Source organism: Calliopsis andreniformis, chromosome 9 (genome assembly GCF_051401765.1).
Source record: "Calliopsis andreniformis isolate RMS-2024a chromosome 9, iyCalAndr_principal, whole genome shotgun sequence".
Lineage (NCBI taxonomy): Eukaryota > Metazoa > Arthropoda > Insecta > Hymenoptera > Andrenidae > Calliopsis > Calliopsis andreniformis.
In genome coordinates, this window is record NC_135070.1 from 12,586,049 (window position 1) to 12,611,297 (window position 25,249).

The 25,249-nt window shown below is 43.8% G+C and overlaps 2 protein-coding genes across 4 annotated transcripts; one reads left to right on the top strand and one right to left on the bottom strand.

Annotated features, from left to right (window-relative positions):
* The first annotated feature begins 15,847 nt into the window (after positions 1-15,847).
* LOC143183993 (ceramide-1-phosphate transfer protein) lies at positions 15,848-17,523 on the top strand. The gene is made up of 5 exons (XM_076385902.1): positions 15,848-15,918; positions 16,032-16,169; positions 16,477-16,685; positions 16,761-16,936; positions 17,009-17,523. The coding sequence occupies exons 2-5, from the start codon at positions 16,042-16,044 to the stop codon at positions 17,129-17,131; spliced, it is 636 nt and encodes a 211-aa protein (XP_076242017.1). The 5' UTR covers positions 15,848-15,918; positions 16,032-16,041; the 3' UTR covers positions 17,132-17,523.
* On the bottom strand, positions 17,519-21,805 carry Cnt2 (Concentrative nucleoside transporter 2). Of its 3 annotated transcripts, XM_076385889.1 has the most exons (13): positions 20,986-21,229; positions 20,702-20,761; positions 20,336-20,379; positions 20,211-20,252; positions 19,961-20,135; positions 19,715-19,880; positions 19,228-19,422; positions 18,986-19,147; positions 18,819-18,912; positions 18,582-18,741; positions 18,348-18,516; positions 17,809-18,148; positions 17,519-17,737 (listed from the first exon to the last, which is right to left on the bottom strand). In XM_076385889.1, the coding sequence occupies exons 3-13, from the start codon at positions 20,376-20,378 to the stop codon at positions 17,640-17,642; spliced, it is 1,644 nt and encodes a 547-aa protein (XP_076242004.1). In that variant the 5' UTR covers position 20,379; positions 20,702-20,761; positions 20,986-21,229; the 3' UTR covers positions 17,519-17,639. The 3 variants fall into 3 exon arrangements, with proteins under 3 accessions (XP_076242004.1, XP_076242003.1, XP_076242002.1); XM_076385888.1 differs by lacking the exon at positions 20,986-21,229 and adding an exon at positions 21,710-21,805 and having other exon boundaries at positions 20,211-20,379; XM_076385887.1 differs by having other exon boundaries at positions 20,211-20,379.
* Between the last annotated feature and the right edge of the window lie 3,444 nt (positions 21,806-25,249).

Here is a 25,249-nt window from a genome sequence, read left to right on the forward strand (position 1 = left end):
TACTCCGATTCGACGGAAGTCTACCCCGTCAACCTCCCAGCTGCACCCCTTGTCAACGAATTAATACGATTCACGAACGCGCCGCTCTATAAATCTCGGCCCGACGTCCCCTAGTCGATCGAAATTACTCTCCATTAACGTATGTCGCGTCGACACTTCGACCCTCTAACAGGTGTTAACTCGGCGTCCAGAGTCCTCGTCGAAGCGTGCTCCAGCCACGATACTAACTCCACGTACGCGCATTATTCCTCTCGAGGGTCCTAGGATCACTGAACACCACTGGATGACTTAATCAACGTGGACCACTGTTGGAGTCATTCGAACTAACAAATCACTGACGAAAGTCAAGCCACCACGCGGCTGTCACCAAAGGGCACTTCCTTTTCCTGTAGCTCTCAAGTGATGACAATCCCTAGGCGATTCTTCTGCCGAGTTGGAAGATAGTCCGTGTTCACTACCAGCTGCTTCTCCTCCGACGAAGTACTCCTTCGACTTGAAGGTACCTCTTCTCCAAAGATCCAGGTGCACAGGAGAAAAGTCCAGTTTTCGTTGTTTCCATTCGCTGACAGTCGTTCAGTCCCGGGCCAGAGGGCGAGGGATACTTCTTGGCGGGTGCCGTTTCGGCGGGTGGCAGCGGCAACTTCCACGGGGAAGTAGGATAGGGTGTTTAACTCGCGCGGTCTCGTTTCGGTTCGCCGGTGGAAGATGGCGGCTTCTGCGGTGGAGCCGCGCGGTGTGGTTGCGGTGTATTTTTGAGGCTGCCGCCCCCAGCCACCACCGAGACCACCCTGGCTAACCTACCCCTCCGTGCCTCTCTTCCACGCCGCCGCCACCGCCGCCAGCCCGACTGGTGGGGGTTGGTTTTTCCAAGCGGTGGGGAAAAATCTCTCTCTCCTGCCGCTGCACCCTCTTCCACGATCCTGATGCTATTCCTGCTGATCGCGACTACCCGATGACAACACCCGTCTACTTCTCTCTCTCTCTCCCTTGTCCACCCCCTCCCTTGCCCTAGGACCAGAAGAATCGCGGAGGAATGCCTCTCGGCCGGAAGGTTTTCTTCAATGGGCCCTGGAATTTCTTCTCGAACTTGGCTTTCTACGTTTGAGGATCCTCTGATGCGCGCCTGAGTGCTGATGTGATCGATTGGGAATAATGTCTAATCGAGGATTAGATAGCTTATGAAGGGCTGGACAGAAGGGGACGAATCATTCGTAGGGATTTTAAATTAAGTTGAATATTTTTTATGACTAGAAGCTCTCTTTAAATAAATTTCACTGGACGTCTGAACTATCACTGAGATCTATCACTATCCTCACTGTCTTTTGAACACTACAACAACGAAAATTTAACACTGAACTGACAAGAGCGAACGAAGGCTTTCACTTGGAAGAACGTTCTTGTTCTTGTTCTTATTCTTAAGAATTGAGGTTTTCAACGTCTCCCACGAGGTTTTCACCAAATACTTAAAATCATATTCGACGCGAGAAGTCGTCAGAAATCAACCTGCTCAACCACTGTCACTTCACGATTCACTACTGACGAATTGTTTCTGTTTCCCAGCGGTTCGCCAAACGTCCAAGGCGACGATGCTCGTGTCCCGCCGCCGCAAGCTCGACGGACAAAAGAAAATCCTCCTCGGTCTCGTAATTACTGGCAGCGGTCCCACCCGATCGTTTCCACGTTGCGGTCGCTCGGTACACCGATAACGAGCTTGCCCTTTGCCTTCTTTCACCGCCGTCGGGGCCGTTCTCCTCCTCTTTTCCCCTTTCCTTTTTTCGTCACCGGTTTCCTCGTCGAGTCCTTCCTGCTTCCGTCGTTCAACGACCTCCCCGCGCGAGACTGCAAAACGACACTGGGAAGAAAGGGAAAACAAAGACGGCAGAAAGGTCCCTCGTGTAGTTGCGTTTAGCACCGAGGAATACGGGGGTTGCGCGATGCTTGGGGGCTCTCCTCGAGGGTGCACGAGCGGAACGAAGACGGGCAGAGGGTGAACGAAGATCGCCACGGCCAGAGAAAGAGGGGAATACTTTGTCTTAATGCCCCGTCATACGTGCAGCTGCTGAACACGTCCAGGAGCGAGTCTTTCCAGATTGCGAGGGTGGATCTCTCCTTCAAGTGGTCACAATTGTCGTTATTGCGATGCGTCGCGAGGATTAAACGATCCTACACGGGAACTTGGCGATCGAGCCGTGAGGAAATTTTGAAGTTAATGGGGATGCGGAGAGTATTTGTTTATTGCACATTTTATGTCCGCTGGACGATTTTAAAGTTGATAGGATTATCGATTCTTTGAAAGTTTTCAGTGCAAGTTTTTTCATGTTATACTGGACCGTCGGTTTTAAAATAAAGTTTGTTAAGCTTGACTCTATATCTCTAGTACTAGTTACCCTGAAAAAAGAGGTTTGGGGATCAAGTACTTTGAAGGATTTTTGACTCGAAGATCTGAACATGTAGCAAACTACGAATCGAAAACTTTCAGAAATTCGTGATGGTAAAAAATAAAAATTTTAAGAACCTGAGAAGCTGAACATTCTAGAATCGTAGACCTTCATAGAATAGAACTTAGAACACTAGAAACAATTTTCGATGCCCAGTGGGCCTCGAGTTTGATGCAAACGTTCGGCTTCGCGAATAAAATAAGAGCCGCCACGCGTTTCTCTGTCGACAGACGAGAGAAGACTATCGATCATGACGTATCTGTACTAAGTTACAAGGATCCCTGAACGGGAGAAGCCACCCCATATAATCCTGCACCCCTATGGGTAACAATGCAACGCCTCCGCGTCCCTAAATATCGCGTTCCCGAGATGCATTTCGTCATACATCGGACCCTCGAGCGATACATCGCCTTTTTTTCTGTGTTCCTTCATTTTTCCGCCCCCGTTTTCGACATACTGCAACACATTCATCCCATATACGTGTTCGACTGAAAGGAACGCAATAGTTCTGCCAACGTTATTTATTCAGCGGAGGAAGAGAAGGGAAGTGAAATTATTTGCTCGCGTTTATTACAGTTTGCACATCGAGAATATCAAAGAATAAAATTTACCACAACACCGAGGGTCATTCTGCTCTTTAAAGAGGATTTTCCATGAAGCATCGATAAAATTTCACTGCGGCCTCCGCATCTTTTAACACCGAAAAAAGAAGGGACGGAATTTTAAGATAACCCGTCGGCTGTGTCCAGAGAATTTCGAAATCCCACCAACAGCGACACGAGTGAAAAAACAGAATCGAATATCCCGGGATAGCGGGGCGAGTTCGAATGTTTCGATAAAAACGAGCCAGGCATTCCGTCCGCGTCAGTTTTCCACGGAAAAACAGGTATTTAATTATATCGTCCGGTTCCATTCGTGATTTCGTGTAATTAAATCCTGTCGCCATAAAATTACCGGGCCCGAAGCGCGAAGCGACGATATTTTTCAATTAAAAGAAAAATATATTCGATTACGTGACCGGGTCGAATCGCGATCACCCGCCGCCCGTTCTTTCTGCTTTTTTCCCCGGCTTGTCGGACACCCTTTCGACGGTAACGATATTCCATAACCCGCATCCGACACGGTCCACATAATCGGTATCGCGGTGGTGAATGCTGGACGATTATCGACGCACTTTTCCGTACAAATTAATTGGCCCAATTATCGGGGCCGAACAATTACCTACTGGCGACCAATTAGATCAACGCCCGTCGTTGTCCCCGGTGCCGTTCGACAAGAAATAATTGGTGCACACGTTCTCCACCCACCCAGCTGTTAAAAAAAAAAAAAAAAAAAAAAAAAAGGCGAAACGAACGAAACCGTCGAAAACACCCACGATTCTCGTCGAAGGAAAAAGAATAGGAAAATTGATACGAACTGAGGAATCGATCCTGATCGAAGGCTCGCACTGAAGTCGAGGCTACCTAACCCTTCGTTCACCGGAGGATCCTCTCACTTTCTCACCAGACTCCATCCCGAAGGTTCACGACGTGCCTCGATATCCGACGTCCAACGAGAGCACGAGCGACTTCCTCGCGAAACCGTGACCGCGTGTCGCGACACTTTGATTTTCGCGGGCGCGAGGAGCCTCGGGACGGGCGGGGGTGGCTCTGGAGGAGGCGGTGGATTGGGGGTTGCGTAGCAGGACCGGAGGTAATCACACACGGTTAGCACATGTTAGCCGGGGCCAATTGTCGAAAAAGGCCGCAGCTCGTCCTCCAAGACGACCGCGTCTTGGGGGGACTGCGGGGGGTCCGTAGGTGAGAGGGCAGCCGCGGGGGTGGAAAGGGGACGGAGACGGTAGAGGCGGCGCCGTAGGCGGGTCGCAGTTTTTCACGGGTTTGCGCATGCGGCTACTTTTATACCCCACCAACGGTGCTGCCGCCTTGGCGTTCTTAAAGGCTTCTTAGGGTGAGTTTTGTCCCCTACCGCCACCCTCAAGCAGACGTCGCGCGCCCCCGACCTCGGGGGTGGCGGTAGGGGACAACGGTGGCTTTGCACCGCTTCTAAAAGGGTTGCGCTGACGACACGACGCTCGTGGACCGATCACAGTCTCGCGGGGCGAACCTCGGCCAACTGAAACCTTTTTGCAGCCGAGCGGGAATGGATCTGTTAACCGTGGAAACTTTCGACTGGTCGTGTTTGGTGGGTAGGAATGTCCTGGAATTCCTCAGAGGATCTTTAAGTTCGCTTCAATTGCCTGGACGCTGGGGTAATAAATGCGTCTGGAGGCTTTATGTTGAGAGAATTGAAAGTATTTTTTGAGAACGTTGAGCTGGGAAATTGGGACATTAAAACACTGGGGTTCGATTTCCCGACAGCTGTGAACGCTGAATCTCATACTTTAGATATTGTTTTTAAGTTGATTTTAAGCACCTATGCAATAAAGACGATCTTTTCTTTCTCATTTTTCATCTGAGTATGATCGATATTATTATAACGAGAGTTTCCTTGGCTATTCTGCTCCTATTTTATAAATATTCTATTTTTATATTGCTGATATTTATCCTAACTATAAAGTCAGATCAAGTTCTCAAATATCAATATAAGTACCTGTTCAATGATAATTGAGAAGTATTAACTTACACAGACGTATACTGAAGAATATCAATTCATAAATTCCTATCTGTCCTATCTATCTAAAAACATGTCCAGCACTATTTCCATTTTCCCTTTACCTTGGAAAACACTTCTGCTTAACATTACCATTTCTAAGTCTTCTGTCTGAGAATAAGATAAAGTACCCCGATTAAAGTAAGGCTAGACGAGACAAAAAAAATAGTCGGACGACAAGGTGTCCTCAATAATCATCTTCAATGCTGAGTCACAAAGAAGTCCCCAGACTAGAAGGGGCTAAGACGGCCAGCCAGAGGATCTTGTATAAGCATCATCGGCACGAGATTCCGCGTTTCCAAGCCTGCGTCGATCCTACGTAACAAGATTGTCGAGAGAAACCAAAGGAGTAGCGCCGAGGAGTTGTTGGTCTGGAGACAGCTGAAATCAGATTAGCAGCCAGACGCGTAATCGGGGCTTCTCGGAAGGCACCAGCGGCCATCGCGTTTCTACGAGACCCCGCTGCCTCTAATTACCGATGTTTCTCGTGAAACAGCCCGTACGAGCGACGACAACGATCCTCTGTGTCTTACGGCTTGTGCACATACTTATGGTAACTGTTTTATTGAGAGATGGGACTTTTTGCTAGACTTTTCAGATATTCACATTTAGCATTTATGTAGCTACTCGTTGGTGTCTGACTTAAAAGTATATTCTACTTACTTTGATCTTCATTTCGTTAACTATCGTGGGCCTATATTATAAAATAAAATTCTGTGCATATTCAAGAGAATGTTTCATAGAATGAAAATCTCTGTAAATCATAGAAATTCACATGTCACGATTCAGGAAAAAAGGTTCTGGACCCAAAATCGAATTTCATGTGTGTTACACATATTTCAGTAGGTTAAAGCAACTCGAGCGTTTGGCTAACTCAACTGGCAAATTAAGCTAGAATTTGGATTGTAGAACTAGTTTCTAGTTCTTACTAGAATGCAAATACCATTCTCCCATCCGATGTAAGGAATACAAACAAGTCAAAGGAACATCGCGCGGAGGAAATTCCTATCGACAGGAACAGGAAACAGGGTCGAAGCAAACCTATTAACCGCACTCCACCTGTTTGCCACATCCACTCCAGTTACTCGCGAGATTTCGCCCCGATACCTCCCTGCGAAGATGGACGGTCTATGCGTCCCCAGAAGAAGAAAATTGCCGAAGGAAAATGCCGCGGGGTGGTGGGACGCTCATTTTTCGATAGGGGTTGCGACTGAGACGACGCTGCTGGCAAAGGGCGCGAGGGAAAAGGAAGGAAGAAGGAAGGAGGACGCGACTGGTCGCGGAGAGAAAATAAGAAAGCAAATTACCTAGCAGTCACCTACCCCTTGGGGTGAGGTGTCGATATGACATGTAGGGAGACAAGGGACCTACGGCTGGCAACCCCTGGGGTTTATTACAAGGGTGGAATCAAATACACCGGGTGTCAAAAAATGAAACGCCACCCCACCGCGTTTCGTTCTACGCCCCAACCTCCGTGGAAGGGTCGTGGGATGAGGTCACGGTAAGTTACCAAAGGGTGGGAGGGCTCGGGGTTGTAACGGAGTCGGATACGGATGGTTCTTCGCGGGTTGGGGCTGCAGATGGCTTTTCCTTTATGAGCCGCTGTCTGGGGGCTCGATAAAAAAGTGTGCAACGACGATCTTCCTAGTGAAGCTGTCGTTCTCGATAATTCTATGTTAACGATGAAAATTTTTTAAGAAATATTCTTGAGGACATGGTAACCCTAATCGTCAAAACGAGTATACATAATGTTTGCTAGAAATAGTGTATAAAAGTATTGAAATTTGTCAAAATATTTCGCGTGACTTCCCTGGACAGAACTTTCGCAGAGTAATCAATTTCCCCCCGACTTATCACAGAAAATCGTTGTCTCTCGCAAAACCGTCCGCAGGGTCGAACTCTAAGGGGATAGCTCTGTTCTCCCCCGACATCGTCACCCCATTTGCCGGCTTCGCGCTCTTGTTTGTTTCGTAATCTTTAAGATCGGAAGGGTTCGAGGCTCCTCAGCTGCAGAGAATCTATTGTCGAGCTAGATATTCCGTTACTTTTAATGTTGGATTGATGGAAGGCATCAATTCAGTTGATACTCACCCAGAAGAATCAAATTTTGTATATTTTGAGAAGTGCGAAGGCAAATACTGCTCTTTGATTAAGGAAATACCAAATACTAAGGAGAGAATTTGTATGAGACGGACGATTTATTTCCACTTCTCGAGGCAGAAACTTCTTGCAGAGGGGTTGAAGAAACGAGTAGTGATTAAATATTATGACCAGCGCGATCTTCGAGGATACGTCTACGAAAAACCTTACTTAGGATAATTAAAAGAACGTTTTGCCGACGGAATCCGCGCGACGAAAGCACAGTTTTCTTATTCGAAACCCTTGGTTTCGTGAATCCAATTCTATCATCCACTTTAACTAATCATGTTCTACTATCCACTTTTACATACTCCCTATTGACCTCGAAGACTGTTTTCACGCTGAGCTTCAAGATTCAAGAAAAACTGAGCTCCAGGAAGGGTTTGTGGAACCATGTTACAGAAACGTTTGTAGAAAGCACCCAAGGTGATTATAAACGCGAGTTTCTCACAGCGAGACAAGCACCTCAGGATGATCCACGATGAAAACGTCTCGTAGACGACGGTAATGTCGTCTTGGACGCGAGCTGCAGAGACGAGGGTCCGTTAGTGTCAAGAAACGACTCGTCACACGAGGGGTGCACACCCCATCCTCTGTCCAACTCTACCTAACTTTCCCACCGTCTCTGAGCAACCTCCGATTTCCCAGGTTACGCGAAGGCCTCGAGCATACCGAGCGTTCTGGTATTCCACGAATCGGTGGAGTCTTTGATGAGTTTTTCATCTCAATAAATCTCCACGGAAGGACACTGAAACTCATTGAACACTCCTACAAAATTCCCATTACTCTTGTAGATACTCTGCATTGCAGCAACCAGAATAGGTATCTCAATGACATCAATTTAACGATTTTGAGTTAAGGGATTCTTGAGAGTAACTTAGCCGAAATTGGACAGGAATTTAATTACAAGGAATCAAAATATGTAAAAGCATCTCTCTACAAAATCCCCATCACTCTTCTGGACACTGTACATTACAACAACCACAGGATCTCAGTGACATCAATTTGGAGGTTCGAAGGGACTCTTAAGGGCAGTTTGATCAAAATTAGAGAGCAATTCTCCCTGCAATTACAAAGAATCGAAACACCGCGTGTGGAGAGCCACGGAGCAAGGGAAACACAAGAACGCGACCGCCCCTTAATCAGGGCAGTTCCGTCGTCCTATCCCTCGCCCATCGTCATCGTGTCTGACCAAGAACGACCCAAGAGAAAACCGAGCTGTAGGCGATCCCAGGGTCATTTCCATTCGCTCCTTGCAAAGTGGTATCATTTCCCAAGAGGCCAGGGTTTACTGGCAGCCTTCAAGGTCCTCCTGGCGCAGCTGCCCTTTCGCTTCATCGAGTACAGTTCGGTCCAGCTGTGAATATCGATACACCGCGCGGTCCACAGTGGAAGCCATCGCTGATAATGAAATTGTTCCCAGACACGGTTCCCTTCGTCTCTGAGTACCAGGGTTCCACGATGAAAAAACTCCCAGCGTTTTCGGGGAGACGGTGGCTTCATCAGATGTAACCTTCAGTCCGGAACTAACTACCGCTGCAATCTTTTTTTCGCCAGATGCCGCGTGCCCGAATTATGGGGCCAACGATTTGCATGGAAATGGGAAGACAGCGCTCTGAGTCAGTCCTGTTTCGAGAATGCTCAGGAGCGTGGCAGTGAAGCCAGGCGGGATGTTTGAACACTCTTCGAGGTCCTCTTTTTATTATCTGGTGTTCTTTTTTTAACTAACCTCTCCAAATTTAAAAATTTTTTTAGAACGCATAGTAGAAATAAGATCTACCAAGACAGTAGAACCTATATCATGTTTTTATTATGATAAATATTGTGTTTTAAAAAATGTTAATCTATAATACTAAGAGAAGAATTAAAGATGTTAGAGTATTTTTTGCTTTTCTGAAAGAAATCGAGGATCGCTTTTGTTACAGGCTCCTCCATATCATAAATTAACCTTGATAAATACTGTCACAGAATATACAGTGCAATAGAATCTTTAATAATAATATTAAAATAAAAATAGATTTTTTTCCACCAGCTATGTCCACTTAATTTTACAGATCCCATTTCTCAGGTTCCCTTCTCCACTCGCCTTCACTACCAGACATTAGCGGTGGTCACACAGTCAATTTCAAGGCAATTACATTCTTCTTAAGATAGGGTTCGGAAAGAAACTCGATAGCCAAAGAACGGAGACAGCGTTCCGTCCAGCGTCGGATAGCACGGTCTTCGTGACAGTTTATCAAATTGCAGGGCTGGCCCGTGTGCCCCTAAAGGGATGTAAGGGTCGTAAGGTGGAACGTGGTCGGGGTGGTAGCTTATTAGAGCCACGACAGCAGCCCGGGCTCCACCTTGAAACCTCCAACCAACCGCCATCCTGCCGTGAGTCTTACCACCTTGCTTCCTACCATCCACCCGTCGCCTTCCCATCTCCGTCCCCCTTTCCTCCTCTCCACCCCCGACTTCCACCTTCTATTCTCCTATATAGTTCAAGCACCGTAGAAACGTGGCTCAACATAAAGGGTCGCCTGGGACCGTCGTACTTGCCGCTCGTCTTTAATCTACGAGGTCACCAAGCAACGACGACCGACTACCACCCTCGAAGCAAATGAGCACAGCCGCTGGCTGAGAGGATGTCGGTACATTTGAAAGATTCCGAGCTTTAGGCCAGATTTAATATTCACCCTGGCTCGATGGGTTCTGCGCGTTCTAATATTGCGATGTTTTAAAAGAAACCCGTGTCCTTCCATCTGATGGTACCTATCCATCGTTTTCTTCCTGAAGAAGTTTCTGCGTGGAAGAAACGAAGCGTGTGGTGTCTCTTTATTGGAGGTTCATGATTAATTTTATGATATGCTTGAGAGCTGTGTTTTTAAACCTTATCGCTGCAGAGCTTACAGGTTTATCTCGCTACAAGCTTACGACTTGGAACCAGTTAGAATTGCAGAAACTTGTTTCTGAAATCAGTTTAGGCACTAGCTAGTGTTTGTAACTTTAATGTGCACAGATGTTCATATTGCTAATAGTTCTGTATGGGAATTCACAGTGTAAGAGAAAAGAATTTTTAAGCTATGGTACCTGGATTGTCTGCAACCTTATTCAGTGAATTCCGTATGATTATCTTTAAGACATTTTGAGCCTCTACATATGAGTCTTTCGAATCCACTTCAACACGTTTAAACCTTCTCTATCTACATGCTCTAACCTACTCCATAGGTGATCCACAAGTGATATAGGTCAGTAATGCATTAACTAATTACAGTAATATCACTTCACCGTTACACCACCCCGACTGGTAACCAAGAAGAGTAGATGTGCCTATCGTTGAACGTCATCTTGTCAATTCTTGTCGGAAATAGGTATCGACGCGTGGTCCCTTGGGGTTTGTACTTCTTTACGTAACACCAGGACCGCGTGTAGCAGTCTGATTCAAAAAGACGGGCCGCGCCAGCATCTCTCTAGGGGGTAGTTTTAAAATTCAACCCCCATACGAGGACTAAAGGGCCGCACGCTACACGACGCTCATATCAATCCGTGGGATCAATAGGAAGTGTTGCTAGCTCTAGTCAGTAGATTCAATGCAGGATCACCGTCGGTTCCGGCCGAATTACGCGCAGTAAATTCTTGGGCGTTCGCAACCCCTCTAAACAACGATTGTCATAACTCAGATTTCATCTGGCGGGATTCTTCCGTCGCTGGCCATGGAGATTTTGTTAGACACCGATAAACTTGTTCGAAACGAAGCCTCTTCGGTGCTCCGTTCGTATTTCTGCCAGCGTTCAGTCGACTTTGACAGATCACTTCACCCATTCCTTTTTTTCCTCCTGTTTCGATGCGCTCATATAAACCGTTTACACTGCTTCTCGGCCCCCGTATGTCTTCGACGAAGGGAATCCTTAGTAATCCAGATTTATTTATCTCTCGATAATGTCAGAGCCGCTGCATCGCGAGACTTCCCCGTGTTTTCCATAAATCAAGTCTCCTCTCGCCGCTCGACGCCGCTTCGAAATTGATCGGTTAAGTTTCGGCGGCGTGTCGCGCGCGCGTCACAAACGCGCACTGCTCGCCAACCCGCTAATCGTATCGATCCCAGCACTCTTAATCCATTAATGAACTTCCCGGGGCTCGTTTCGCCGCGACTACCTGGGCTTTTCGCGCTCTGTTCGTCACACCCGCACACGCGCACCCTCTTGCTCCTGTCCGCAGCTCCATCAACGTTCGAACTCGAGTGTTGCTCTGTTTCGTCCCTTCGAGTAGATGGACGCATACACAAAGTCTTTTTTTCGTGTAACTAGCTTCGATCGATGCTCAAAACAGGACTGAACTTTAGTTTCTATGATTTCAGAATTTAGAATAAATTTTTAATGTGCGGATATAGTAGAAATACGTTATGTTGATCTTTTTTTTATGATTAGAATTTTTTATGATTGGCTAAATCATGAATGGAAAGTATTAGATGAAAATCTTGCAGTAAAAGTGTGATACTATTCGATAAAGATCTATTGATCAGATACCTAGCACATTTTCTTCGAAAATGCTCAGAATAATTAAGAATAAAAAAATTGTGTTCGGGGGTTGGTTTCAGAGTTATTAATTGTTTTAAGAACGCCTGAAGACGGCGTGAAATGTGTCTGATTTGGAACTTATTCTACTACTGGTTAATTAAGTCAGACGCAGTGATGTCAGTAGAATAACTCAGTAAAGTAAGTGAAGTCAGACATACATATTTCACGCACATTTTAGATGTGCATTTGTCAACCATTTACTCGGAAACAAAACCTCATTATTCTTGTTTTTCGTTTTAACGTCCAGAGTCACTCCTTCAATTTTTTTCACCTTCAGGCAGCATCCTGTACAATAGTTAAAATATTACGGTAGACTCTATGGTATTATGGTACACTCGAAGAAGAAGTCCTCTCTTGTCTCCACCTTTCCGATTGACTTCTTGATCCAACTGTGTACAGTAGACTTTTGAGGGAAGATCGTGTCTTCTCACGACAATTACATCATCACCCTTGCCTCGTCCCAACGCCCTGGCTTCCCCATGCATTCTGCATACAGGGATTGACTGAAATCCTTTGTTATAAGGCTGGTAAACATGCGATAGGTCTCCCGATGCTGGCGTTCTCCGCGACGACAAATTCCTCAAATATTTATCTGTCTTTCCCTTCAAACCCTTCAATCGCCGCCACCCCAAACGCCACTTCCGCTTCACACTCGCCGAGAGAGAGAGCGAGTGTGTCAATCGTGACGTCTATCGACGTATGACAAATACCTCGTCCCCGATGCTTGCACTTGCCGTCAGCCTTGACGACCGGGACAAAAGGACGAGTCTGAGGGGAGGAAGGATTCGTAAGGGTGGCTGTCATCGCGCTCAGTCACCGTAGCCTCGCGTTTCTTCCCGCTCCCTCTTTTTTTGATAAAACGTTTCCCAAAACATTCAATAGATGATTGTTTATGATCTGGTGAAGGGAAACTCCTCAACTTGATTCGATTGTAGTAGGACCTCTATTAATACTTGGTTTAGGATCAAATTCGAAAATAAAGTAGCCCATGTTATTCAATTTTCTGAATTTCCTTAGACTATCGTTAAAAAGGGATTCAAGTTCTTCTTTCACAATCAGTTCTATTGTGCTCTTATTATTAAGAAAAGCAAGGTCTATTTACGTATCTTGGTACTGAATAATAATTTATAGTAACAATTTGCTCCATTCTATGTGTGAACTTCCTCAACTGCTTCTGCGACACGTGAAAAACACATTTCTCCTAGAGTTTCTTAAATAAGTATCTCTACCCTTCTCTCTAAACTCCGCGGACCCCAGACAGCCTCGACCTCCTTCCCTGACCCACGCCCCAGGGATTGTGTGTATCCAGTCCCTTCTCCTAGCCCCATTTCTTAATAATATCACCTAAACTTCTACTTCCTCCTCCTAAATGCTAAATAATAATACTTACTATCCTAATAATAATCCTACCCCTTTATCCATTAACAGTGGCAGACCTCGGTAACACAATCTTACACTTTATATATCGTATTCTTCTTCAAGAAATATTTTCACCCAAAAATCTCCTGTACCCTCTTCTCAAACACCAAATTCTCACTCCAAAGACTCACATATCAAAACCTGTGTTAACCATCGAAAAGAAACCATCTGCAAATGCGTCGCGCCCAATTACAGAAACGTAACACTTAACTATACCGTCAGTTGAATCTCTAACAAGATTCGAGGAACTCTATCCGACATTTCAGGCTAGGCCGCGTGTTCCTGACGCACGGCGGTAGTTCGCAATTAATTTATTTTTCCCCAGTCGGCCGTTAATTGTTAAACTTAGATGGGCGGTCGTCGGCAATCCCGCAGTTAGACTTCGACTCGAAAGAAAAGAGAGGAGACGCGTCACGGGACCGACCGATAGAAGGAAGCAACACGGAGACGTGGGGATGAGAACGAGCCAGCGAGGGAGAAAGGACAGCGATCGGCGTGAGAAGAAGACAGTCGTGTCGGGAGGGTAGAAAATTTGCAGGGCAGGGTGCGGAACGAGACGAGAGAATCGAGAAGTTTGGGAAGGGAATCGAGGCAGGAAGCCAAGGCGCGACGCGAACAGTGGATTGGGTTACCAGAGATAATTAGAATGATGATTAGGAGAGAAGCACGCCTCGTTGACCAATTCTTTCTGGGGCCCTTCGAGCCGAACTTTCCTGGAGTCGCCTTCCCAGGATCAGCTTTCTTTCAAGGGGTGCCGATCTGAATGGGACGAAAGAGTAAATAACGGTGTAATTGCCTTGCAAGTAAAGGGTGAGGGGTTAACTGACTGTCAATGAACGCCGTGTGATCGATGGTGCTAACGCTAAACGAACAAAATCGAGGATATAACGGGAGCCCAAGGTCCTGCGAATTTATGCCCACTTGGAGACCCCGAAGACGAGCAATAAAAAGGAAAAAGCGCTGAAGCTGAGCGAATTCGTGGAACACCGTGGGCAACCATCAAGACGATAGGCGAAATCGCTATCGACAAGCTTCGACGGGCGATATTACAGCACCCCAGTGGCGTATTTTTATGCGCCTCAGCGTGATTGGTCGTTCAAGTTGGCCCTCCTGAGATCACTTGACCGAATATGGGTAACCATCGTAAAAAAAGACTGGGAAAGTGGGAGGCTGAATATTTCGAGCTTCCCTGTTGGAAGACAACTGTTCTTAGCTTCTGCTAGGCTTTCCTTATGTGGCACGAGAATATTTTTGACGGAAATAGTGTCGGATAGTTGGACTTGACTTCGCAGTTTCTTCTTTTCTCGGTTACGTTTCTGTACTCGACGCTGCTTAGCTCCATCGCGCGTTGAAGTACGCCTGAATATTTGATCGGCCCTTCAACCTTCGCCTCCTTCGCCCTCCCACAACCTTCGCCTCTTACCTAACCCTCAGTCCCAGCTGCGGTGAATTATTTAACGCCCCCAGGGACACCAGTTACCAACATACATCTGTGTGTCAGCGAGATTTTTCAAACTCTTTGTTCTCTGCGTCGCCGATAACGTAATGGGTCGTTGCGCAAAGCTGATGCTCAACAATTTTATAATGTTTCACATTTTTTATGCAAATAATAATTTTTATATCTATCGTTTAATTATGTTCGTCAGCTAAATGCTTGAACGATAATTTTATTGTGCTTTTTTGAGTTATCTATCAACATTGAAGATTATTATGTGAGTAATACTGCTTATTAGTCAACACAAGGTATAATGTAAATTTTTTATGTATTATGTAAATAACTATAGTATTAAAAAATGGAGAATTATTCATAAGTATTTGCTCAAGAATCAAACGCATAACTTGTGTTGCAATATTCAAACAGTTTATACGTATTTACTGTCTTCACCTCGAATAAATATGCAGTTATGCACATAATTAATATTTGATTGCTTTAATTAATGAGTGCGTGTAGGCAAAAGACAAATTTAAACCGATGAATGATCATTTGTTCTAAATTAAATTAAAGTGGCAGTGAGAGAACAAAGAGGGATGATTGTGGCGCTACAAGTGGAGGAACTTTGAAGCCTCTGAAGGAACTAACGTCGATGGATTACACGATTCTAAGTTCTTCACTCAAAATATTACACGTTTTATCAAATCACCTTTATAAAAATATCTCGTGGAACTCAACGATGATTATCCAGCCTGTTGTTTTTCACGTTGATAGCAGAAATGTTTCACATTTAGCTTACTTTACACACCCATTATGGTAGCGCTCGATGTCAATTCCCACTTGGAATTAAATGTACCTCATGTAACTACAACAGCTATCTGTAACCATGATTAATTTTCTTTATATAACGACTATAATTACAAATCAATTTATTATTAAATATAAGAATAATAATGCTGAAGACATCTCAGAGACGAAATATATAACGTGAAAAAATACATGAATTTGTCATATGAAAACAAGCTGATGAAGATCAAAAAGTTGATATGTATCTCGTAAATAAATCCCATCACCTATCCTAATTAACATCTCATAATTTCCAAATCTTTACTAATCGAAGCATTGAAACACGACAAAAGCTTATCAGTATTGATAGCTAAATATAATACTGTCTGTTCGAGTACAGATCTACATAAAATGTCATTGATTTTTAGAGACCATTAAATGCAAACTGATCAATTTGACTACTTTGTACCTTTAATCATCGATTAAAGATCAGGTAATCAAATGCTTACATAGATAAGAATGGTACCTTTGACCAGATAACGTGGCTTGTTATACCTGCGTGGCAATATGTAAGTTCACTGTTGTTAATGACTGCCTTCGGTACAGAGTTACGGAAATGGCGGAGGGTATGGAATTAACTTTCTTCGATTTGAGGCTCGTACACGATCATTTCGACCGTGCCCTCGTCCAAGATGATGATATTGATCTCAAAGCTTACTTGGATGCCTACAATGAACTGTACAAGTAAGGCAACAGTGTTTTCTTTTATTGAACATAACCTAAAAACAACAACACACTAATATACATACATAATCTGGTCAAAGTTGATTACAGATACTTGTTTCAAACCATAAGTTACAAATTTCAAATGCTTTAACATCAAGACTTCCTTACGTAACTCTAATATGCATACAATACTTCTACATATGTAACACATTTTGTTAATAAAATTTTGCAAATACATACAGTCATTGTCTAGCATCTGTCTTCCTTTGTGTAAATGTCATACAAAAGAATAATGCATAGATTAATATGTAATGTGTGCACACAGATTCTTCCAATTGATGGGCAGTGTTTTTAGCTTCGTGTCCTCTGACTTGAAGCAAAAAATTGAGATATTAGTTGAATTAGTAAGCAAAGATGACCAGAACTATACTACAGTCAAGTCTATGATAATATATGAGAAAGAGAATAACATTCTAGACAAAGGGGATTACACAAATGGAGCACGAACCCTGTTAAGACTTCACAGGGGTTTAGGTATTGTGGTGTCTTCAAAAGAACAAGCCTGTGCAATATTATATACCTTAATATTAACAGTTTTTGAATTTCCAGATTTTATTAGAGAATTCCTGAGGCAATTAAGTGAACTATCGGATACAGAAAAGACATCCAGTTGTTGCCAGGATGCTTACAATAAGACACTAGCCAAACATCATCCATGGGTGATCAGAAAAGCAGCAGTGGTTGCCATGTACACAATGCCCACTAGAGAATTTTTGTTAAAGAAGGTAAGTGTCCTTGCCTTATGAGGCAAGTGAGACTTACAACAGTATGTCTTAATTATAATATCTTTATCTCAGGTTTGTGGAGCACACGTTCAAAAAAACGTCGATGTCTTGCCGAAAATGTTAGAAGTGACAGCTGATGTGTTCAACCGTACTCACAATCTATACGAGACCCATCAACTTCACAGTTTGCCATAAAAGTAGAATTAGGAATCAATGGAATGAAATACCACTGCACCTGTTTCTTTTCGCTACTCGGAAGAAATATGCAACGTAAATATTCCACGCTCAAGATGTGATATACAATTCCATACGACAAATAATCTGATTGTCGTTTTTATAACACACCTTTACTTATTCTATACAGATTCGTATTTATATTTAATTGTACAAATTGCATTATCTTTTAAGTTCTCTTACTGTTTACATTAGGTTATAATTATTCCTTTCTTATGAGTCTAGCACGTGTTTTTTTATGATTCGCGCGAAATCGAGTCGCCTAGCGATACAACGCGCATTATTGATTAATTCGGTGCTTTTTTTTACAAAACAGTATTGTATAATAATAATAATAATATCAATGTACTTAGTGACAATTGTCATTTCTTTTATCCTACCTATTTACACAACATACAAATGAAGCATGGCGTCCATCGAGCTAAAGAAAATTGAGGGTGCCTGGGGGAGTCGAAGGCCGTTTAGTGGATTAACTAATGATTGTTGCAGCTGTGGTTGCAATGCTCGCGTTCACAACTGCCATGGTATTAGTTATGTTACCGAAGGCGTCATCGGTTATCAAGAGTCCTGAAAAGAACGTTGCTCTGTCAGTAAAGCAGCTCGGAACTGTAACGACTGCCGTACAACTCGCGTCTTACCAGCGACGCTAGCAGTCAGAAGGCAAACTGCGCAACCTGCCACGAAAGCTCTCCCTACAGCTCCAGTTATCTCTTTTTTCTTCTCAGAAGCCAATGAGGACATTACGCTGAGCGTAATTCCAATAGAACTAGGATTCCCAAACCCACAAATTGCAAACGTAGCAATCGCTTCGCTTCTACCCCAGATTCTGCCTTGAGATTTGAGCTCGCCTAATTTTTGATAGGCGACAAATTCATTTACAACGGTCTTCAGACCGATCAGAGTCCCGACATCCTCACATTGCGACCAAGGTACTCCAATGATCCAACTTACGGGCATGAACACTTTTGATAGTATGTACTAGAAGAATGACAAAACGTTAGGCAGAAATAGATTTTGGTAGATATTGTAGAAATTTTGTTGGAACAAACTGCTCTCCTATTTTGGTATTATTTTCAATTATTTCACGAGAGAATGTCCGCTCTAGTCTAGACTATTATGTCCATTGATGTATTCGAATAAAGTTCCATTGTAGATCATAGATTACTTTTCTACTTACTTCAAAACTTAAATCATTGAAACCAACCAGGATTCCTATCCAGCCAAGGAGTGCATTTAATAACGCAATAAACGATATAAATGCAACTATATTAGCAACTATGCTCAAAACTATTGGAATTGCTGCCGTCGCGCCCTTACAGGCAGCATCCAATATGTTAGAGTCCTTCCTAAGGACATTACCAGTTTCAATTTGCATGTGCAATTTGATAATGTGACATTTACTAATACTCACGATCTCTCTAGTACAATGTCCTCAGTAGTGAGCATAGGTTTTTCAGTTTCTGGATAAAATAGCTTAGAGTAGCAAAGTGCTGCTGGTGCTGCCATCAAGGTCGCTGTTACCAAGTTTGCTGGATTTGCACCAAACCCGATATAAGCGGCCAACACAGTTCCTAAATATGGCACCGATTAAAATCGATCAGATAGAAAGAATCAATTTAAACTCGCCATCAATTATCGTATACTCCACCTGATACAGTGGCAAAACCCGAGCACATGATAGCGTGCAGCTCTGAGCCAGTCAGTTTATTCAGATAAGGCTTGATTAGCAACGGAGATTCTGTCTAAAAATTGACAACGGACTGTAATGTCTAAAATACACTTATAATGACAAGATACATTATCTAATGCTCTGACCATTCCGATGAAGATGTTTCCAGCACAGTTGACTGACTCGCAAATAGTCGTCCCCATTAACGTCTGCAGAAAGCCTCCTATATTCAGGATAACGGCCTGCATCACACCTAAATAGTAGAGAATTTCGATAATGAAGCTAAAGTAGAAGATTACTGGCAGCGCCTGAAAGACACCATATTTAGTTAACAATTTTAATCGTTTAACTATTTCACTTTGAACGATCAAGAGAAACGTAGACTAACAGAAAATGCGAAGACCCCTTCTTCGACCAAATTATTGGAGAAGATAAAGCTCGATCCCTTCTTCGCGAACTCCAGGAAGGTCGCGACTTTGTTGGAGATGCACTCGAAAATGGCTCGACCAACTGGCCATCGAATCGTTAGAAGACCGAAGAGGAATTGCAGGATCAGCCCGGTCAAGACGGGCCTCCATTTAACCTAGATGAATTCGAAAGTATCGGACATCGATCGTTCGCTCGCATTCCACAAGTATTGGGCCGCCACGAAGATTCATCGGTGAAATATTCATTTCAACAGAATGTATTGCCATAGTATTCGGCATCGATGGACTGCTTGAAATTTAAAATCCCCCTTGGAATTTGATATTCAAAAATTCTCAGACAATCTCAGCCGCGACCCAATATTTTAAACATAAAATCAGCGACCACGGTGATAAGGTACAAGTTCAAAGGACGATTAAGAACATTCTGTCACCGATTTACATACTTACATTGCCGGGGTGTTTCGAGAATACCCATCCGAAGCCTAACAAGACGACGACGCCGATGGCGCTCACCAGTCTCTCCCGAGATGAGGCAGTGTCGAAAACGAGGAAAACAATAATAGCAGCGAATATGCATATGTAGAGTAGTGCTTTTAGTACTGTGCCACAACTTCTGCGAAAAATTGAAAGAATAGTGGTCTGCAGTCAGTAGATGCAACTGAGATAATCGATGATCCTTTATTTATATCTTACCTTCTTCTTCTCTGGAAACTCTGGATATGCTCTCGGAGTGGTTGAATACATGAACTCAAGGTTCTTCTGAAGAAACGTCTTATAGCGTAATAATAAAGCACTCCACCATATCCAAACGCAAATAAAAGAATTAGCATGCCATACCCATCGCACCAGTCGCATCCGTTTTCGTAATCTGAAGAAAATGAACATTGTACGGAACATGGAATGTTCTCCTCGAGATACGCGAAATGAAATTATGTTAACCTACTGTACTTTTCCCAGTATAAGGTGGCGAAGACAAGGTAAATCACTATCACGAGGTTCAAGGTGATTAGAAAAAGAACTTTCCATATCTTTTGATGTTTCGACAAAAAATTGTTCATTTTGTTGTACCTTGATGCCATATAACCAGCTGGTTTGTTGGTATATGTTTCATTCTACGAGTATAAAAAAATAACGATGTCAGTGAACAGAAGATGCGTTGATCTAGATCTCAGAAGATAAGAATAGTGTTCTTTGTGAATGTATTACGCGGAAGTAAGCATCACACGGAAAGGCGATGGAATTAAAGAGCTTTGTTTGCCTTTTACTCCACAGTCCAATACGATGCTTAAATCGATAGCATTAACAGAGCGTATATTAACAGAAAAACGTGCTTGACACCGACAATTACATTGAGTAACCAGCCTATCGATTTCAAGAAGTAGTCACATTCCACGACAATTACCAGCACAAAGAATCTTAAACACGTTAACATACCTTGTCTTTCATCGATTCTTCATTATGACGACCAGCTTCTAGCATGCCCAGCTCGCTGTCCTACAAAGATAATAGAATTTTATTAAAAGCGATCGATTGCTTTTCTTTCAGAGGTCTCGATAGAAACCAAGATATTCCTAGAAAACACATTTTCTTCACCGCGCCATAATCACAAGTGAAAGTTGAACAGCGTTGCAGGAAAAAAGATCGCGCAAGAAGTGAATAAAGGAACGATATTACAAAAAGAATCAGCGAGAAGAATCGCGAGAACACGAAATATGTACCTCGAACGCTCGATTCACGTTTCCAGGCATATTCCCCTGTTGCGGAGCGGCGAAACCGCGAAAACGTGTTCCCTCCGTCAAACGTTCCTCGACACTGACGTGAAATCAGCCAATACAATCACCGCGACCGAGGAAAAGGAATAATAATTATTCCTACAAAACCGTGTGTAATATACAAGCATGTGTTTCGTGGACGAAATGACAACTGTTCGTGTAGATGACAGATAACGCTGATAAGACTAAGAACGCCAGCTAAAACGTTGACCGGATTCCGAGACTCGAATTGTACTCTGAAACAGCCACTGCCCGAGATATGGAACACCCCATATCTCGCGAGATCCTCGCGATTTCGAGCCTCGACCGCGTTCCGCCCGGCGAAATAAGCCTCGTGACACGTGTCAGGGTTCCACCGGTGTCCCTGTCTGCCGACCCGCCTCGAGGCAAGAGGAAAACACTATTACTATCGATGAAGGCTCGTTACGCTGATATCGCGCGGCGGTCGCGTTGCGTGCACACAGATAAGCCGTTTCAACGAGTGAAAATCGGAGTCGATCATTACGATTCGACTCCGAGGATAAAGGAAGTAGGGGAACCCCATGCCGATACATCAATGAACTTCGAGTACAACATTTTTCAATTGACTTCGTTCCGTCACGGAAGCCCTCTATTGCATAAAGTACAATGGCTAAACGGTACCCAATTGCCTGTGGCATTACCATCTCACCTCAGATAAGACGACAAATCGCGCCCATTCGCTTATCGCGAGTTGCCGAAACGGGGCACGCGAATCTTCGATACGTAATCGTGCTACCAAAGTGGGCCCCGAGGGAATATTCGACGAGCGCATTCTTCTCCCCTGGAACTCCTCTGGCCGGCAAGTCATCGAACCTGGACACTTGGTATTTGAAGGAGCATAGTTTGGGCGTCTCTAAAGGGACACGGACGACGCTCATCCGAGCCCTACGGGCCCTGCATTCGTAACGAACCGTGGATTTCGACGTGGTTTCTAGCGGCGGGCAAGAGAGTTCGGGACGAAAAATTCTTGGCTGGTTGGCCGTTTCTCGCAGGCGTACGTGCGCGGTCACGTGACGACGCGTCGTCGTAACGGGCCGCGGCGGAGCTGAACGCGAAATGCAATTTAACAGGTTGAACAGCACGCCATGCCTGGACACCGATATCTGCTCCTCGCCGCTGGCCCATCAGAATTCTTTCATCGCGTCCGGCTCGCCACGACCGAGCCGAACCCGCGTTCGGCTCGTTAATCGCGGAGTGAACGGAACCGACCGGAACGTGGAAACTGGAGAGGCTGAACCGGAAAACCGGGCCCGCAAACCGTCGGGTTATCTGATCGCGATCGGGACGAAAAGGAATTGCCCGTCGGGGCAAAACGAGCGGGTTCCGTGTAATGACCGCCTCGAGGAAATCGCGAGACGCGTATCCTGGATGGTAAAAAAAGAAATAATTGTCCTCCGCAGCTGTTGCGTTCCACGCGACTACTGCGCGGTGGGAAATGTAGCCTTGTCGCGAGGCTCGCGATTACTTAATGATCGACGAAGAGAGAGTAGCCAAGGTGGAAGCGTGCTTTTAGAGTAATAGAGAGAAGAGGGCAAGGCAGAATAATTTTAGGGGAATATGGAAAGTTTCGAATAGTTTTTTCCTGTTCATGAGCATTTCCATGTTTCGGGTGATAAAGAAGTTGATAACAGGTCCGCGTTATCAACTGCTATTATCTACTTCAGGGTAAAAGTGTCGCGTTAAAAACTCATACGGACGAAAGTGCTATCACTAGTATTCATTGAAGTATTTAATATCTATATTTATTATGTTTATTGAGTAGACTGTTATATAAGAGGATACGAGAAGATTTCGACGAGAAACTGACTCAATCAGGATTGAGCCAGGGATTGTAAGTTTTATGTACACAGAAGAGTTTATGTGTATTTTAGATACATTTCGTCACGCAAATTTATCAATTATATCAATTCTCTTTGGGCACACTCACATCGTTTTAATAATTGAAGAGCGTAATGTAAAGTTGAAGCACCCATTTCATGATTAACTTTTCAATTTCCTATTCATTATCATCTACTATGTTTATACACTACTACATTTTTCCTACAAAAATGAAGATGCTGAATAGTTGACACCATGAATAATATAAACCTTGTTAAATAAAGACTTACTATGATAATAATATTTATCAAAAAAAAACGAAGATACAATATTATCGTTCCTAAACGTCTGATCATTTGTTGCATCTTTAATTCGTGTTTTAATTAAATTATACGAAGTGTCTTGTTTACCTGCACGTGTAGTCGCGCGAACAATGGGCGAAACGGGTTTTTTAGGTGCACGTGGATTGAACGAAGGTCTTCCGAGAATGAAGTCCTCGAAGATTAATCCCATGACGATCTTCTTCATGAGAAATATGACTAAAAACATCCAGACAGGATTATATAATCTGTCGTCGATCTGTTTCTTCGACGACGACAGACAGCGACGACGAAGAAAAAGAAATTCAGTAAACCAAAGGCAAGCAAGTCGAATTCATTCGACTGTGCGCCGAGCGCGAGGTGGATTGGGAAGATGATGCCGTGCTTATCTCTTCGAGACGCGACCAGAGCAGTTCCGTCTCGAGTCACGTACAAATTTTTGTAGGAAACAGGGCCCCTCGCGTTTTCATACGAGCTATCTGACGCCCCAACTGCACGGAATTTGATTTGCCAGACAGTGCTTAGACAGCGAATCACACACTTACTCCTTCTGATCTAGGCAATGATAGATCGGCTGAAATAGTGGTGAACGTGAATGACGGGAATTAAGTCGTTCTTCGATTCGAAACAATGAAGAATTTCTAGCTCATTATAGCACTTTAATCGCAACTTTGATAAGAGAACTTTAAACATTCACTTTCCTTTAATCTAACGAACTATAGCGATAATTGTACCGATATCTGTGATAAAACAGATAATGATCACGTCTACTCACTGTAGTGATAAAGGCTAAGGTTGTTTTAGAAGGCAAAGCTTTCGACGTTTCGGCGTAAGCGATTTCCAAAAACGCAGCGGGTAATTTACGTTTCTCGGTTAGCTAAATCACATCGATATTTCATTCATTTATTTATCTACTCATTCTATTATTGTGGAAGCGCGTCTACATATATATACTCGCGTGCTGCGTCAAACGAACGATTGACGTACGTCTTGCCAACAAAGACGCAATTTACATTTTTCGTTCTGATCCGTCTCGTCGAACAGACCACGGCCTTGGTAATTCTGCACACCTCTTCTATTTTCCTGCTCTACGTAGTGGAAGTTAGGCAAGCCAGTTTTAGGTCTCTGGCAGACGCCAAAGTCGATGAGAATAGCGAAATCTGAAGAGCGTAACTTGTGGATAAACAACGGCGTCGTTACCTTCGACACGTCGACTGAAAATCGTCAAGGATAATTTGGACGAAGCTGCCAAGGGACTCACAAATGTTAGAAAAATGAGTTTAATTGATTATCGAGATCAGAATTGATATACACTTGCTTAATGGAAACTGTATTGGAGTGATAATAGCATTAATTGATGGCTACTACATTTGTGATAGTACTTATCGATATTTTTTAAAACTTTTTATCTGCCACTGTATTAGATAGAAAAAGTGTGTAACATTACAGTTAATTTTCAAACGAAAGAATAGAAAATACTCAACAATTTTAAAAATGTATACTAATCTGGTAATTATGAAAGTAGTCTATGTTAAAAGTCTAAATAAATTAAGTCTATCACTTATTTGGTATCGCATTGATTTACCTATATTATAAAATAAGTGATAAATGAAACTTTTCAAAACTTTTTACTTAGACCACTTTCATGGTCTTAATGCTTCATTTTAGTATGCAAAATCCTACTATAACAACGTTAGCCATATTTGCACAATGTCAATTGGTTCCATCATTCGATGGCTTAAATTACGTCCACGCTCTCTTCTAACAAATATGCGATTTCCTTAGCGACGATAAGAAACCGTCGACAGCACCGTTGATTAGCGGCTCGGCAGATCTTGAGATCTATGGATCCAGTTCAGCCGAAAGTATCGTATCTGATCCAAGCGAATGCTGTGGATTCCCACAGAGGAATTCAACACGCGGAAGTGCGTAGTTTGCTGGCCGTGGTGGAAACAGTAAACCAGATGGTCAGTTACGGCGCGGCTCCGCTCCTCTGGACACAGGAGGAGCCGAAGAAAATTGAAGAGCGCCTCGCAGACGCGGTGCTCCGC

What these genes read in the sequence shown, in the direction of transcription:
- LOC143183993 (XM_076385902.1), top strand. Translation starts at nt 16,042, where the DNA reads ATGGCGGAGGGTATGGAATTAACTTTCTTCGATTTGAGGCTCGTACAC. An exon ending in GCCTACAATGAACTGTACAA is followed by an intron (nt 16,170 to 16,476) that starts GTAAGGCAACAG and finishes GTGTGCACACAG; the next exon opens with ATTCTTCCAATTGATGGGCA. An exon ending in GAGAATTTTTGTTAAAGAAG is followed by an intron (nt 16,937 to 17,008) that starts GTAAGTGTCCTT and finishes TCTTTATCTCAG; the next exon opens with GTTTGTGGAGCACACGTTCA.
- Cnt2 (XM_076385887.1), bottom strand. Translation starts at nt 21,015, where the DNA reads ATGCCTGGAAACGTGAATCGAGCGTTCGAG. An exon ending in AAGAATCGATGAAAGACAAG is followed by an intron (nt 20,380 to 20,701) that starts GTATGTTAACGT and finishes TTATACTCGTAG; the next exon opens with AATGAAACATATACCAACAA. An exon ending in GAAACATCTTCATCGGAATG is followed by an intron (nt 18,913 to 18,985) that starts GTCAGAGCATTA and finishes GTCAATTTTTAG; the next exon opens with ACAGAATCTCCGTTGCTAAT.